At 41.2% G+C, this 16,779-nt stretch overlaps 1 protein-coding gene across 3 annotated transcripts in view; it reads left to right on the top strand.

The window, feature by feature from the left end:
- KCNAB1 (potassium voltage-gated channel subfamily A regulatory beta subunit 1) overlaps positions 1-16,779 on the top strand; it is a 420,781-nt gene that overhangs the window by 292,952 nt on the left and 111,050 nt on the right. For all 3 annotated transcript variants that reach the window (XM_070466535.1, XM_070466537.1, XM_070466536.1), the window contains exon 2: positions 6,178-6,221. In XM_070466535.1, coding sequence (XP_070322636.1) covers positions 6,178-6,221 — 44 coding nt within the window. The remainder of the gene's footprint in view (positions 1-6,177; positions 6,222-16,779) is intronic.

Genomic DNA, 16,779 nt, shown 5'->3' with positions numbered 1-16,779 from the left:
TAAAAATTTTTTGTAACTTGCTAAAATTAAACAAAGGAATACTAAACACCAACACTGTCAACTTTATTATACACATTTTAAAGAGTAGCTGTAGGGTATGGCATATTTCACTTTCAAAACTTTTCAGGATTGCCTACCCTCATAGTTTGAAAAAGATGCTTGTAAACTCATGTTGCTTTGTGGCAGATGGATGCACCAAGAGGCATTTTTAAAACAACATTTTTCTTTTAGCTTCATTCAAGATGCTTGATGTATGGACCCCTCTGGCAGTCTGGTGAAGTTTACGGACTCCTTAGAAAAAGTGCTTTTAAACACATAACATAACATATACAAGAATCTGATTAAATAGAAATATAATTCAAAATATTTAAAATCCAAATTTGTGACCTAATAAGACATACACTTCTTTCTCAATATATTAAATAACAAGCTCTAGGAGTAGGCTGAATACCAAATTTCCAAAAAGTGATAGGTATAAATAGTGAGTGCAAATTATTTTTTGAAATCTCTGAGGTAACTGTGAGGTGGTAGAAAAATACCTGTAATTTCTTTTGATGGCAAAGTAACAGTTAATGTGGGTACTTCTGTGGTTTCTTGCCAACATTTATACTTGAAGAAGAAGCTAAATTTCAGTTAGAAGTTGGTGAAAAATAAAAATGTATTTTTCTCACGCATGTTCATGAACCCCAAATGATATGCCCTTAGATAAAAAGGTTCTAGATTCTCTTGACTTCAGATTGAATTGTTTCCAGCTATTCTGATGCCTTAGATACTTGGGACAGAAAAGGCAGTGAGTAACTTTTATTTAAGTGATAAGTGGACTTTGATGAGCATTTCGCAACCTTTGTCACCATCTCCACCCCTGCAGATCATCCAAGTTCTGCTCTTGTGCACAGCTTTGTGTTCCAACTCCATTTCCCTCCTCCTGGCAGTCACAGAAGAAAGGTTCTAAGTTTCTCAGACCCACATGAATTCTCCCTTCCCAACAAAACACCACCTTCTCCTTCACCTCCATTATCTATCTTTAGCCCCTGTTTCCCACTGTCTTAATGGTCCTGGCAAAATGACTCACAGTTCACATATAATAGATTGAGGATGTTTGCAATGTCTAAGAACAAATCCATGAAGTAAGAGGATAGGGTCACAGAAGTAGGTCTTGAAAGCCACAGAAGCAGCCTTCTAGCAGCTTTAGTCCTGAATCGGAACCCCACCAGCTTCAGTGTTTGAGATGCCACTTTTCCTAGAAAATAAGAAAGGAAGAAAGGATCATTTTTTGAACACCAAAGTTTCCTGGGAATGGTTCTGGATTTATATTTTCTCAATCTCCGAAAGAAAGAAAAAGCAGGGAGCTATTAATATCCCCATTTATAAATGAGGAAAGAAGCTTAAAAAGTTTAAGTAACCCGCCCAATGTCACACACAGTTCTGTTGAACTAATTAATTAACTATAGGGAGATCACTTTTTGCTATACTTGTGTAGGATTCTCTAGAGTGCACAGATCAACAGGTGATTTTTATATGTCCAAAGAAAATGAGTAAGAATCTAGCTGGAATTTACAACAGATAAATGGCTTGAACCTTTAGATCAAAGAATTTGAAAGAATTCCATTCTACTTTGCTGCTACTTAGATAAAGAAGGGAATGAAACAAAGTTTCATTGTGCTACTTATCAATGTCTGTCATCAAAAGGCATGGCTAAATCATTTATATGCCTGGTGGTTTCCAAATGAATCATTTATCACTGTCAACAGTGATGAACAGTGCCCTCATACGAAAACATTATTACCATTTGTAGTCACCTTTATGGTGGTTAAAATGTATGTTCTCATACAACTATAAAAACCAGCTGGCTGACAAATGAACATACCTTCTGCTCTGTATTTTTCAAAACAGGTTAACTGTACATTTTTTTTTCCATTCCACACCCCACATTTGACTAGTAGCTTCCAGATAAGGCCCCGCACATAGCAGAATGTGATTTAGAAGGATCAGAAAGATGTTCAGCTAGACTAAAACAGCAGATGATGTAATGATCTGAGCCCATGAAAACCAGGTCAAGCCAAATTTGTTTCTGCCGGCTTGACAAGGCCACTGAGCCCTTTACATGTGCCTTCAGCTTGTCTCTGCTGTGTCAGCCTCCAAATAAGGGATTTTTCTCCTGTGCAACATGCATCTTTCTTGGTCAAATGCAAGGTACCTATTTTAGCCAACTGTTCCTTTCTTCCAAGCAGTTTACTGTAAACAGTGTCTAAGATACACGTATGAGGAAGCAAGCAATTTAAAACAACACATTTAGGCTGCTAACTTTCTGCTTTTAGCATCTTTGATTTGTAAAGGACCTGTAAACATCAAATGGCATTTGATACTGTGCCTAAGTGACACTTGATTTCAGTTCTTACAATTCTGTTATTGTCTTAAAAAGAGCATGATGGATGCTCCACAAAACAACACTAGAAATTATATTTAATGAATCTGTCATGGGACTAACCATTGTCCTAAAACAAGTTCAGCCACTGAGAGAACAATTCTGTCTTTAGAAAGAAGAAATGCAACCTTTGGCTTCTCAAGAAGCTATATCCCTTCTCCAGTAACTTTCCCAAGGCTTTGACTTAAGGTTTAGGATTTCCAAAATTTGACTGACAAAGCTAAGTGTCCCGTGCCCCCATATTGATGTCATTCATTTCTAATATTAGCAGCTGAGCAGCTCAGGTTCACTTGGGAAAGAGGAGCTTTTATTTTGAGTTGAACAGGAGCATATACTAAAAATGAACACAGTGAGACTTTCTTCTGGTATGTCTGACACAGATAAAATAGGGAAACTAGTGCAGTGCAACTGCTTTGAATTAAATGGAAGAGAAATTCTATGTATTCGGACTTTTGATGTGCTTCCAGAATTTTTTTGGTAGCCTCACCTGTGCTAATGCTGAGGAATTAAGAGATAAAATGCAACTACATTAAGTTATTTCAATGCACAATGTCACACAAGGTCATGAAGTGTGCATGAAAATTCCATTGAGCTGGATAGAGAAGGTTCCAGGACACCTGTCACAGCCCAGTGTGATGTGTAAACCTGGCCATTATCTGGTGCTCTAGCCACACAAGCAAGCTTTTGGATGATGTATTCTGGACTCATTAGATCAAATGTGTCAAGTATTTGGGCTTCTATTACCCAGCAGAGCTTAAATGGATCAAAGTGGCTAAACAATCACCCCACCTCCGCTTAGTATTGTGCAGACAGGAACGTGGGCTGGGTGGAGATATGCCATTTGGAATCACGGAAATTGTGTTGGAAATCCACATGAACTGGAGGAAGTTATTTCCTCCTATCTTCTCCATCTGCTAAGTGAGTGGCAAGCGTGCTTTACCGGGGAGGAGCCTCACAATGAGACTTATCCCTGCAAAAAGTAAGGGCAACGGACTTAGAGACCAGGCATGGCTTAGGCACACAAAATACCTCTCACTTTAAAAAACAGCTAACTGAATTTGGTAATCATTCCACTTATTCTTGTTGTTGTTTAGTTGTTAAGTTGTGTTTGACTCTTTTGTGACCCCATGAACTGTAGCCTGTCAGACTCCTCTGACCATGGCATTTCCCAGGCAGGAATACTGGAGTGGGTTGCCATCTCCTTCTCCAGGGATCTTTCCAACCTAGGGATCAGACTGTGTCTCCTGCATTGGTAAGCAGGTTCTTTACCACTGAGCCAACAGGAAAGCCCAATCGTTCCACTTAGAGAGAAAAAAAATAATCTGTGAAAAAGTTAAATAAAGTTAAAACACCAAGCCTCAATGTGAGACCTATCACCTCTCTATCAATATTTGTCTGTGATTGAACTTTTCTGATAGTGCAAAATCTTCTAAGGCTTTCATTCCAGAAAAGCTGGCCTGGTGTTCAAACAGCAGTGGCAATAACATGGGCTAGGTTGAGTACTTGCTACTTTGCAGTTTGTCTTGGCTGGCAGTTCCCAAGTTTCTCAAGTTTGGCCCTCCAAACCCATATCAGAGTGGTCACTGTCTCCCTAGATCCCTGGCATAAGGGACCTTAGAGCAGGTCTCCCTACCTTGGGTGCTGAGATGCTGCTTGGTAAGTGCCCAGTGTCATAATCTTGCCCTATTTGAGTTTGTTAGAAAAGTTTCTTCCTCTGCTTCATTTTCTGCACCAAGTTCCTGTTCCCTATTGTGCTCAAAGTCACGGAAAGATATGAAAATTACATGAAATTCCTTGCCTAGATCTTTCCCCCCCGACACCCACATAGTTATACAAGTGCAAACCTGAGGTAGCTCCTCCATGTCCTCCCAAGAACCTCCATGGGAGGACATCACCCACTGCGTTGTGATTACACGATTGCTCTTTTGTGTCTGCATGACCTTGCCCATTGCTTTGAACATGGTAATCTGTCGATAAATCAGTAATTCATCAATGTCAAATATCTCTACCTGGGAGAGTGTTATTCACTTATATATTTCTTTGATTTTTTTTTTATTCTGGTGTAGGTCTTTTTTTATACACCCCACCATATAGCTTTCACTCTAGATTCCTACCCTTTAAAATCAGTAGACTTTTAGACCACAATGCAAAGCTTCTAGCTGTACATCCTGTGGTTTTCTGAGAAACTACTAAAAGAACAATTCCTTATGCAAATTAATTTCATGGGAAAGGTCCAAGTATTTTTCTCCTACTTAGCAGTTCAAAATATTTTTCACACACACCTTTATGCAATAGTTTCCTGCCAGGTGGACACATCCAATTCATATGGAAAATTTAGCGCTATGTCTCTGACAGCATAAGAAGAAGGCACCAAAAATAATTATGCTTTTGCATTTGTTTACTGTGAACACATTAGCATACATTATCATGTTCCAGTCCCACAACAGCGATGCTGGATGAATGGCATAGACATTACTACCCATTTTACTATGAAGAAATTAAAGTCCAAGGAAGGAAGTGATATCTCCAAGGCCACATAGCTGGTTGCAGCAAAGTCACAAAAATCTGGATCTTTCAACTCTTTGCAGTGTAATTTCCTTTGGACCATGCTAGGAAAGGAACTGTGTTGCTTAGGTGGAATTTTGTAGACAGTAGCAAGCAGGGGAAAGAAATAGATGCAAAAATAAGAGCACTGATTACTAGCTCTAAAGAAACCAAACTGTGGGATAATCAAGACAGAATCTGGAAGAACTGAGCTGTAGAAAACTTTTTAGAAAAGTTAGTTCTATTTTGTTTGGGTAGAAGCAGGAAGAAAAGCTGTATTATCATAAAAGCATCTGATCAGAAAGTAAGGAATACACTTTTCTACCATGTTTCAATAATGTCAGCTTCATCTCTTCACACTGGATCTCTACAAAAATCTATGAGACATCCTTTCTCTGAGAATTCAATTTCTTCTCTGAAGGCATTTAGGCAGATGACAGGAAGATGGGTTGGGTCTGGGTTTCCACAAACACCTTACAGTTAAGATTAGAGCACCTAGTTCTTTTTCTACTTAAAGAATGAAAATATATTTCCTCTCCCTGGATCAACTTTTAAGGATGCAAAGCAAAAATGTTGAGGAGAGGAAGAATCATTTAAGGACTGTCTGACCTTTTTGTAGGAATTTTGTGTAGTTTTTTAATAAAAGTAATCTAATTTAGTTTAAATAGCCTAAAGGATTATCTTGTATTTGTTCTTTTAATATTCCCTATCCATCTGTAGTAATAGTTTGTTTTAAAGGTCAGTTCATCTGTTACTCAGCCAACAAATGTTTATTAAGTGTCCACTATGGGCCAGGATTGATTGATGAATAAAGAATGACTGATGGGTAAATAATCTACAAATCTTGCCCTCAAGAAGAGAGATATTACACTTGTAAGAAACTGATGAAGAAGACCAATAGGGCTGAAAAGCTGTGTTTTGGGGGACTCTTTGTTGTTGTGCTGAGCCTAAGAACATTTTGGACTTTCTAGTGCCCAGATAGGGATGAAAGAGCCTCTTCCCCAAACCACAGGCTTGCATCTGGAGCTCTGCCCCTACCACGGCTCTAGTCAAGAACAATGTCATCAAACGTTTATATACCTGAAACTAACACAACACTGTTAATCAACTATATTTTAATTAAAAAATTTTTAAGTGAGATTTAATACTCACAGTTAAAATTCTACCTGAGGAAATGATGACCATATGTTGCTTTATTTTTATTTTAGGAATCTTGGAAAATCAGGACTCAGAGTTTCTTGCTTGGGTCTTGGTAAGTACTCAGGGTAACATGTAGGGGTGAGCTGGGAGGTGGGAGATTGGAGGGAATACCAGGGAATGATTGGGGTGTAGGTCAGGACCCAATCTTCCTGACCAATGTTGCCTCACTTCTTCTGAGCACACAACCCTTCTCCTTTCCTTCCCCACACAGCCCTCTGCCACTCAGGCCCAAGGAGCCACTGTGATCATGATGTCTTCTTCAGGCCTGTTAAGCAAAAAGAAATATGATATTAAAGCACATCTTAGAGGAAGAGACTTCTCCGTTATTGTTCCCTTTCTAGCAAGGGTACACAACCTCATGGCATGTGGCTGTGTGCGCAATGCACCTGCGACATCATATGAATTTTCTTCTATCCTTATCTCCCCTTTCCCTAATTTTCTCATGTGTTTCTATTTTAATGTATTTATATACTCCATTATTCTTGCCCGGAGAATTCCATGGACTGAGTAGCCTGGTGGGCTACAGTCCATGGGGTCACAAAGAGTCGGACATGACTGAGGGACTAACACACACACACACACACACACACATATACTTTTATAATGTACTTAAATGCTTTAGGCACAAGATAAATATTTAAAGACAACTAAGAAAAGATGGCGATTTTAACATCATAAGAATACATCTGAAATGTTAAAATCTGAGTGTGGAGCTTAGGGCATCATACAGCTTCTTGCCATCCCCCAGACAAGGGAAATGGCCACTTTGCTGTTGAGCCAATTCGACATCATCAGAACTATTTCTGTAACCTAAGAGAGTCTAGACCAGGATGGTAGCTGAGGACGTGGTGAGACGTGGTCAGGTTATAGCTATGTTCTGAAGGTTGAGCCTGGCAGATCTTCTGTCGGATTCTATTTGGGTTGCAAGAGAAAAGAGTCAAAGATGACGCTAAGGTTTTTTGCCTGAGCAACAGAAAAGATGGAATTGCCAGTACGTGAGATGTGGAAGAATGAAGGGAGAGAGACTTAGGAGGGGAGAGAGCTGATTGGTTTGGGACATGTTAAGTTTGAGATACCTATTAGACATCCAAGAAAAGACATATATGTATATAGGCAAAAGGATATATGCATCTTGAGTCTAGAAGTGAGATCTGAGCTGGATGTAGGATGACGTAGGAGTCATCAACATGTATATATTGTATAAGCCACGAAACTGGATAAGAACATTAGGGGAGTGAGTATAAATAGTACAGAAAGCAGAAGAACATGGTCTGTGACCTGGGAAGTCCATTAAGAAGTTGAGAAAATGAGGAAGAACCAACAAAGAACCTTGAAAACAAGCAGTGGCTTTTTGTTTTTTGGGGGTGTTTTTGTTTGTTTGTTTTTCCAAAAAAACAGATGAGGAAAACCAGGAGAATAGGGAATCCGAGAACCCAACATTTCAAGGGAGATAGAGCCATACTCTGTCAATGCTGCTCATGAGTCAAGCAAGATGAGAGTCAAGAATTGATCATTCAGTTTAGCTGCGTGCAAGTCACTAGTGACTTTGAAAAGATCCATTTTGAAGCAGTGAGGGGTTCACTGACACATGACTGGAATATGTTCAAGAGAACATATAAAAAGAAGGGCAGGCAGCTGCTCTTTTGATGACTATTTCTATAACGAGAAGCAGAGAAATGGAATGGAAGCTAGACAGGCAGGTGTGGTCAGAGAGGGTGCTGTAACACACGGAAGAAATAACAGCACACTTAAATGCTGATGGAGAAATTCTTTTGAGAAGGGAAAACAATGGTTAAGACAAGTAGAGGAAAAAATACCTGCAATGATTTCTGGAAGACCCAAGAGGAGAGTAACATGAAAGAAGACAGAGTGCACGGACTTTGAGGCTGGTAGTTGGGTCTATAGGGTGACAGAAGCAGTATCTTGTAGAAGTTGTTTTCTACTGCTTCTGTATGCTCAGTGAGATCAGAAGCAAGGTCATATCAGCTATTAGGGAGGATGAAAGAGTGATGTTGAAAGTTTGAGGAGAGAGAGAATTTCTAGGAGAGTAGAAGAGTGAATGGGCCAAAGGAATGCATCAGAATGGCTAGACAGCATTAAGGATCTGCTTGAGATTCATGCTAATAAATTTGAAGAGACCATCTCCATGGTTGGGTGTTTTTCTTCCCGTTGTGTTCAGCCATGCAAGTCCAGGTGGGGTTTCTCAAGGGCATAAGATACAAAGAAGAGGCAATTATGTTGAGGGTTTATGCAAAGGGGTGATCGTAATGGTGGACTTTGGGGTTGAAGCTGAGCAGGCAGGAGAATGAGGACTAAAGCCAGGAAAAGGAGGAGGCAGAAGGACAGTGAAAAGTGGAAGGATCAGTGAACTGTACATGCAGAGGACCAAGGCACTGCTGGAGTAAGATCAGTAGAGACAGTAGAATAGAAGAATAGAAAGTGGTGGTTGGAAAGAGAGATTCTTGAAATTGAGGTTATGGGGGGTCCTGCTTATGTTAAAGTCTAAAGCATGTCCCTTGGGAGAGAGTAACTGAGGTTGTTCTGAATGCAAGATAAGTAGACCAGAAGAGGTCAAGAAGCTGAAAGATAAAGGTGTAGGGAAGGATTGATTACCTTTGGGGTCACTGAAATCACTAAAATGTATGGCAAAACTAATATGGGAGAGAGTGACAATGAACGGTGTAGGGAAGGATTGATTACCTTTGGGGTCACTGAAATCACTAAAATGTATGGCAAAACTAATATGGGAGAGAGTGACAATGAACCAGAGCTAAACTCTTCCTATGAGAGGGACTGACTAGTGATGAGAAAGTGACTGTAACATGGGGGGACTGATGATGTGAGTTTCAAAACTGGTTTAGTTTGGCTCAGTTCAATAGCTCAGCATGTCTGACTCTTTGTGATCTCATGAACTGCAGCACCCCAGGCTTCCCTGTCCATCACCAACTCCCAGAGTCTACTCGAACTCATGTCCATTGCATTGGTGATGCCATCCAACCATCTCATCCTCTGTCGTCTCCTTGTCCTCCTGCCTTCAATCTTTCCTAGCATCAGGGTCTTTTCCAATGAGTTGGTTGTTCACATCAGGTGGCCAAAGTATTGGAGTTTAAGCTTCAACATCAGTCCTTCCAATGAACATTCAGGACTAATTTTCTTTAGAATGAACTGGTTGGATCTCCTTGCATTCTAAGGGACTCTTAAGAGTCTTCTCCAACACCATGGTTCAAAAGCATCAATTTTTCGGCTCTCAGCTTTCTTTATAGTCCAACTCTCACATCCATACATGACTACTGGAAAAGCCATAGCTTTAACTGGACAGACATTTGTTGGTAAAGTGATGTCTCTGCTTTTTAATATGCTGTCTAGGTTGGTCATAGCTTCAAGGAGATCGCCATTATCTTCATTCAGTTCAGTCACTCAGTCGTGTCCGACTCTTTGCGACCCCATGGACTGCAGCATGTCAGGCCTCCCTATTCATCACCATCCCCCAGAAGTCTACTCAAACTCATGTCCATTGAGTCAGTGATGCCATCCAATCATCTCATCCTCTGTTGTCCCCTTCTCCTTCCGCCTTCAATCTTTCCCAGCATCAGGGTGTTTTCCAATGAGTCAGTTCTTTGCATCAGGTGGCCAAAGTATTGGGTGTTTCAGCTTCAGCATCAGTGCTTCCAATGACTATTCAGGACTGATTTCCTTTAGGATTGCCTGGTTGGATCTCCTTGTAGTCCAAGAGACTCTCAAGAGTCTTCTTCAACACCACAGTTCAAAAGCATCAGTTCTTCGGTGCTCAGCTTTCATTATAGTCCAACTCTCACATCCATACATGATTACTGGAAAAACCATAGCTTTGACTAGATGGACCTTCGTTGACAAAGTAATGTCACTGCCTTTTAATATGCTATCTAGGTTGGTCATACCTTTTTTCCCAAGGAGATTATCTTCATTACTTCCACCATAGTTTGACCTCAGGTCAAACAACAGGAGGGGAACACAGCCCCATCTATCAACAGAAAATTGGATTAAAGATTTATTGAACATGGCCCCACCCATCAGAACAAGATCCAGTTTCCCCCTCAGTCAGTCTCTCCCATCAGGAAGCTTCCATAAGCCTCTTATCCTTCTCCATCAGAGGGCAGACAGAATGAAAACCACAATCACAGGAAACTAATCAAACTGATCACATGGACCACAGCCTTGTCTAACTCAATGAAACTATGAGCCATGCCATGTAGGGCCACCCAAGATGGATGGGTCATGGTGGAGAGTTCTGACAAAACGTGGTCCACTGGAGAAGGGAATGGCAAACCACTTCAATATTCTTGCCTTGAGAACCCCATGAACAGTATGAAAAAGGCAAAGCAGGTTGGGAGGAGGAATTGGGAGGAAGGTTTCTTGAACTTTGTGGATGTGGGGACCGGATGAAGCGATGATAGTGAATGAATAACAGATAGTGGCAACTGATTCTGCCCCCTTTCACAGTATAGCAAAAATATTGAAGGCTAATGATGCCTGAGTTTTTCTGATTCTCCTTAATAATATGGTTTGGGAAGTGAAGGTGGTCTTTGTTCACCGTAATACTAAGGCAATTTGACTTTTGCTCAATTTATGGCTCTTATTTTGTTACTGTTTACTTGTATTGGAAAGACCCTGTAGATTCATTACCAGGGATATTCTAACCTTAGTTTTTTTGAGAGTGCTTAACAGACATGACTTGCAACTAAACAATAACAGCAACAACAGCAACAAATGATAAATAGCTGTTCACTACTTATTACTGAAAGAAGTTAAGGAATATAGCAATTTAAGAAAATATGGATTAAGAAATGTAGTGAACAATCCAGACTTAGAGAATGAATTTATGGTTGCCAGGGGCAGGGAGGATGGGGGGGAAGGGATAGTTGGAGGGTTTGGGATGGACATGCACATCCTACTATGTGTTCCAGTACAGCACATGGAACTCTGCTCCACGTGATGTGGCAGCCTGCATGAGAGGGGCATTAGGGGATACTGGATCCATGTATAAGTATACCCGAGTCCCTTCGCTGTTCATCTGAAATGATCAAAGCATTGTTAATCAGTTATACCCCAACACAAAATAAAAAGTTTCTAAAAAAAGAAATATAGTGAACAGTCTTAGACAATTGTCTCATAGAATCAGTATCTATAGTGGAAAATATTTCATCAAAAATACCTAGAAAACTCAACCAAAAGCCCTTAAGTCTATAAAAAATTCAGGTGCCTATGAAGTGCCACATATAAGTGAGTCTCCAGGGGGCAGACTAGTTTTTTAAAACTGTGTATGAGCTGTAGGTATTTTGGTGAATTTTGAAACAGACCTGATTCAGGAGCAAGTGCTGGTTTGAGCTTTAGGTTTTTTTTCTAAGAGCTTGAACACTTGTGATAAGACATGGCATGAAAAAATAGGAGGAAATGAGGAAGTTCATGGGATTGACTGGCTTCATTAAAAACAGGTTAACAAAGCTTGAATAAATATTCTTTGAGAACTTTTCTGAGCTACCTACTTCTGTAAAACATAGGAGACAAAAATAAATTCATAGGAAGAAATAACGCACCAACTTTAGATAATTTTTCGGGCTCTGCATACCTCAGCTGTCAAATCCAGGTGGAGCTGGATTTACTGTTGTGGACTTGGGATATCAGCTCAGTTATAACATGTGTTCAACTGAGGCTTTGAAAATTAAGTATTAAATATTCCAAGCAATCATAGGACTACAGATGTCTTTTACTGAAGTACTTTGGAGAAGGACAGGCTGGGAATTTCTCGTCCTGCCAAGCATACGCAAGAGCATATGCAAATGGAAGCAGAAAGGTGAAATAACTCAAGGATGAACTGAAGATACAGCTAAAGGAACATAGCTCTGTCAACAGAACAGTGGGGGGTGGGAGTCAAGTGGAGACCCAGTCGTGAGCTGCTGTGGCTAGATTGGTTTGTAAATACACTGACCCAAAAGCAAGGAAACTGATGGGAAGGTAGAAAAGCCACCGAATAGTGATTGAGCATCATCTCAGTCTAGGGGGAAGTGGGATTATCTTCTGAGAGAGAAAGAGGAGAATTTACGTATTCATTCATTCTTCCTCTCCTCCGTTCTCAGCAAACATTCAGGAAACCAGGCATCAGGCTAGCTACAGAGGTTATCAAGATGAAAACAGCAAGGCTATCAAGATGAAAACCACTCTCAAATTGCTCATAGTGTAATTGGAGTTAGGCATGCAAAAACAGACAGTGCATTGGACGGATGTCATAATAGAGGGTACAGGATGAACCAAGCATGAAGAAGGTCTCCTGGGGAATCTGGAGCAGCTCCACAGGGGAGGTGCTGTTTGAGCTGAGACTTGAAGGGGGTCATCAAGTAGAGAAAAGTGGGGGAGGATGAAAGACAGAAGGAGCAACGTGAGCAATGGCCTGGAGGGAGAACCATGGAGTGGGAGATACTGGAGGAATACTAGTGTCTGTGTAGAACGTTGGAAGGCAGGGTATTGGGAACCACAAGAGCTGAGCCTGGAAAGAAAGCTGGGCCTGATGAGGAAGGCCATCATCTGCCTCACTAAGGCATTGAGCGCTAGTCCTCCAGGTCTCTGGGGTTCCTCCAAGTCCTGCAGCGCCAAGGTCTCGGGGAACACCTGGGAGATGAGGTACAGACGGGAGACACATTTCCCTGCCCACTTTCCATTGCCACCACTTCAGCAAAGTAGCTCTACTTTCTAAATGTGAACATGAATATAAGATTTTAAAGGTAAATTTAAAATGTAGTACTTTAAATTTAAAATTTTTAATGTAGTGTATCGTAAATGACTTTGTTTTTTAGAACAAGAGTAGGTTCACAGCAAAACTGAGCAGAAAGTACAGAAATTTCCCCTTACATCATATACTCACAGCTTCCCCCACTATCAACATCCCACATCAAAGTAGTATATTCATTACAGTCTTACTGTAATGAATGTATTATTATTACATGCCGAATGTATTATTCATACATACCATGAATGTATTATTACATTGACGTACTATTATCTCCCAAAGACTATATTTATATGTATAACTTTGGTGTTTTACATTCTGTGGGTTTGGACAAATGTCATAATAGATATTCGCCATCATAGTATTATACAGAGTAGTTTACTGCCCTTAAAATCCTCTGTGCTCTGCCTATTTTTTCTGACCTCTAACCCCTGGCAACCACTGACCCTTTTACTGTTTCCATAGCTTTGCATTTTCCAGAGTTTCATGTAGTATGCACATCCTATAGTATGCAGTCTTTTCATATTGGCTTCCTTTACTTAGTAATATGCATTTAAGTTTCTTCCATGTCTTTTTATGGTTTGATAGCTCATTTCTTTTTAGTGCTTCATGTTACATTTTGAAGGAAAAACAGCATCCTTCTTCCAAAAAAAAAAAAAAAAGAGTGTTAAAGCCCTGCTCCAGCTTGTGAAAAGCCATTGAAAAACTAGAATCAGGAGTAGGACATGATAAGATGTATTTGAATTGTTTTCTGGAAACGATGTGAAGGCTAGATTAGAGGGGGAAAGAGTTGAGCCTGGGGTCAGATGATGAGGCAGTGGTAATAAAGATGGACAGGAAGAAGGTGATTTTTTTTAAAGGAGGAAGAATAAACAGGACTTAGTGACCTTGGGGTTCAGAATTAGAGGTCTCCATGAACAGAGTTCCGGATTGGGCATGTGGGTGGCCAGGCTGAAATCTCAGAAGGAGGAAATGTAGGAGGGAGCAGTAAGAAAAAGGAAGAGGAGAGGCAGAAGCACCGTTGGCTAGAGGAGACCCAAGAGCCTGCCAGCATCGGCTTCAGATATCCAGAGGGCCCCGGGAATGCAGCAGAGAGCTCCAACCAGCAGTAAAGACCCAGGAGCTTCTAACAGGGGTGAACCCATGGTTGTCACTGAAGTCACCTGCAAATACAGAGGACTGAGGTATTTAGACAGGTTTAGGACACTTGCCTTTTGGAGTCTCTCAGGCTGTATGCTCCCTGAGAGCAGAGATCTCCTCTGTTTGTTTTTTTTTCCCTACATCCCTGTTAACAGATCATGGTATCTGGCAAGTAGTAGGTGCTCAAAAATAGTTATTGAATAGAAGACTGGGTAAGTGGGTCAATTGCTAAGGAATGACAAAATGCACAGTGGGTAGCAGTGAGGATCCAGAGAAAGTCAGAAATGATGAATTACTGGGGTCTAGCCAGCCCAGTTTTTTGGCTTTCTCCAGCAGCGTATCAACACAGAAACAAAGAAGGCCAAGTGGAGCTGGGAGGTGGGGAGAGAGCAGAGAGAAACCCAACACATGTCAGGACCAGGGGATCTACTGTGTACATAGTGACGCGAGTCCACACTGGGCTGGGCTCGGAGCTCTCAGTCCTGCAGATAGAAAGGGCGTCTGCCCCACACATTGGGAGCAGGAAGTCCTTCTGATTCGTGCCACAGGAGGTCATACCCCACAGTGGGCACAGCTGCTGGGAAGGGGCAGACTTCATCCTGCCACTCACTCTGAGATATACATGCCTCTATCCACTTAAGAGGCTGGCAAGAGAAAAGGCGTGTGATGGTTAATTTTATTTGTCAACTTGACTGGGTCCCAGGGTACCTGGATTGGTCAAACATTATTCCAGGTGTGTCATGAGGATGACTTTGGATGTGACGAATGTTTGAATTTGTAGACTACATAAAGCAGATTGCCTCCCTAATGTAGATGGGTGGCCCTCCTTCAGTTAGCTGAAGGCTTAAATACAACAAAAAGGCCTAGACCCCTCGAACAAAAGCAGACTCCTCCAGCCTGACTGCTTCAAGCTGGAGCATCAGATTTTTCTGGCCTTTGAACTCAAAATGAAACATTGTCTTTTTTTGGGTCCTGCTGGCTTTTGGACTAGAATTTACACCATCAGCTCTTTTGATCCTCAGGCCTTCAGACTTGGACTGAACCTATACATGGGTTATCATGGGTCTTGAGCTGCAGATGACAGATCTTGGGACTTCCCAGCCTTCACAACTGGGACCCAATTCCTTATAAGAAATCAATCTCTGTGTGTGTGTGTGTGTGTGTGTGTGTGTGTAATTTCTATATATAAAAATATATTTTTTATATTTTATTGTATATTATGTGTCATGACTAGTGTCATGATTATGTGTTATGACTAGTCACTTAGTCATGTCCAACTCTTTGTGACCCCCTGGACTATAGTTCACCAGGATCCTCTGTCCATGGAATTCACCAGGCAAGAATACTGGAGTGGGTAGCCATTCCCTTCTCCAGGGGATCTTCCCAACCCAGGGATCAAACCTGGGTGTCCTGAATTGCAGGCAAATTCTTTACCATCTGAGCCACCAAGGAAAGCCATTATATATTATAATTATATATAAAATATATAAATATTACATATAAAAAGATATATAGCAAGGAATTTTATAAGAAGTTATAAGATTCTACTTCTCTGGAGAACTCTAATAAAAGCATATTGCTAGTTTTGTAAAAATATCACACAGGTGCTTGTGGCAAGGCAAATAGTCAGGTATTTCTAGGATGTGATCAAGGTTGTGGGAAGATGGGAGGAGCTCAGATGAGGGGGTATGTGATCGCTTCCTCCGTTTTCAGCTGAGCACATTTGGAACTTCATGCAGGATACCATCATCCCCTAAGGAGTCCTCCTGGGCTGTTCACTGGTCAGGAGGCATTTTATGCATTCCTGCCAGACTGGGCTGGGCCTGGATCTAAACAGTGAAGAAAAGAAGGAACACCCATGCCTTCAGGGCCCTGATTTCTACAGACCTCAAGGCAGTTAATTCCCAGGCAGAGCAAACTGACTCCATGATCATCCTGTTCTGTTTATTCAGACAGCCCTTTCGCTCTGCATTCTTGAAGGGATAGAGTCATAAAGTAAAACATTTGACATCTTGAAGACACTGAGTCTCTCAGGAGGTGTGTCTTCTCAACTCTGTCTGGACAGCAGAATTCCCTGTGGTGCTTTTTACAATGCAGATAACCAGTCTCCACCCAGACCTTTTGAATAAGAGTCTGCCAAGGCACAGGTGTTTTGTTTTGTTTTTTTTTGTTAAGGCACAGGTGTTTTTAAGAGACTGTTCCAAGGATTCTGAGGCAGTTGTAGGACTGGAACTCGTTGTCCTTACCACAGAGAAGGCGATAGTGACTTACATGGGCTGGTGACCGGAGAGCCAGGCGGTGGCTATGCTTTCTATCTGCCTAGCTGGCTGCTGTGCTCAGGTCCAGGCCTCGGAGCTGGCGAGGCCTCTGCACCTGAACTGGGGTCGCCAAGAGGAAAACCTGCCCAGCCCAGGGCTGGCCTTGGGGTTCTCTGTATCCCGGGAAGGCTCCTGGCTCGTCCCTCTCTGCCTTAGGGACACTCTCAGCGCACTAAGTATTTTGACACTAGGAAAACATGACGCGAAATGTTTAACATGGCTGATAAAATTTTTGTGACACCCTTCATGATATTCATTCTTGCTGTTAAGGCCGATATAAACTAGCCACTTCTTATATTATTATAATAACATAACAGTAACAACATTAAGTATTTATAAAGTGCCTCCAAGAAACGAGAAGCAAATTTAAAGGGCAATTTCTTCTGTCAGAG

Source organism: Odocoileus virginianus, chromosome 4 (genome assembly GCF_023699985.2).
Source record: "Odocoileus virginianus isolate 20LAN1187 ecotype Illinois chromosome 4, Ovbor_1.2, whole genome shotgun sequence".
Classification (NCBI taxonomy): Eukaryota; Metazoa; Chordata; class Mammalia; order Artiodactyla; family Cervidae; genus Odocoileus; species Odocoileus virginianus.
This window is presented reverse-complemented; position numbering and strand designations above follow the sequence as displayed.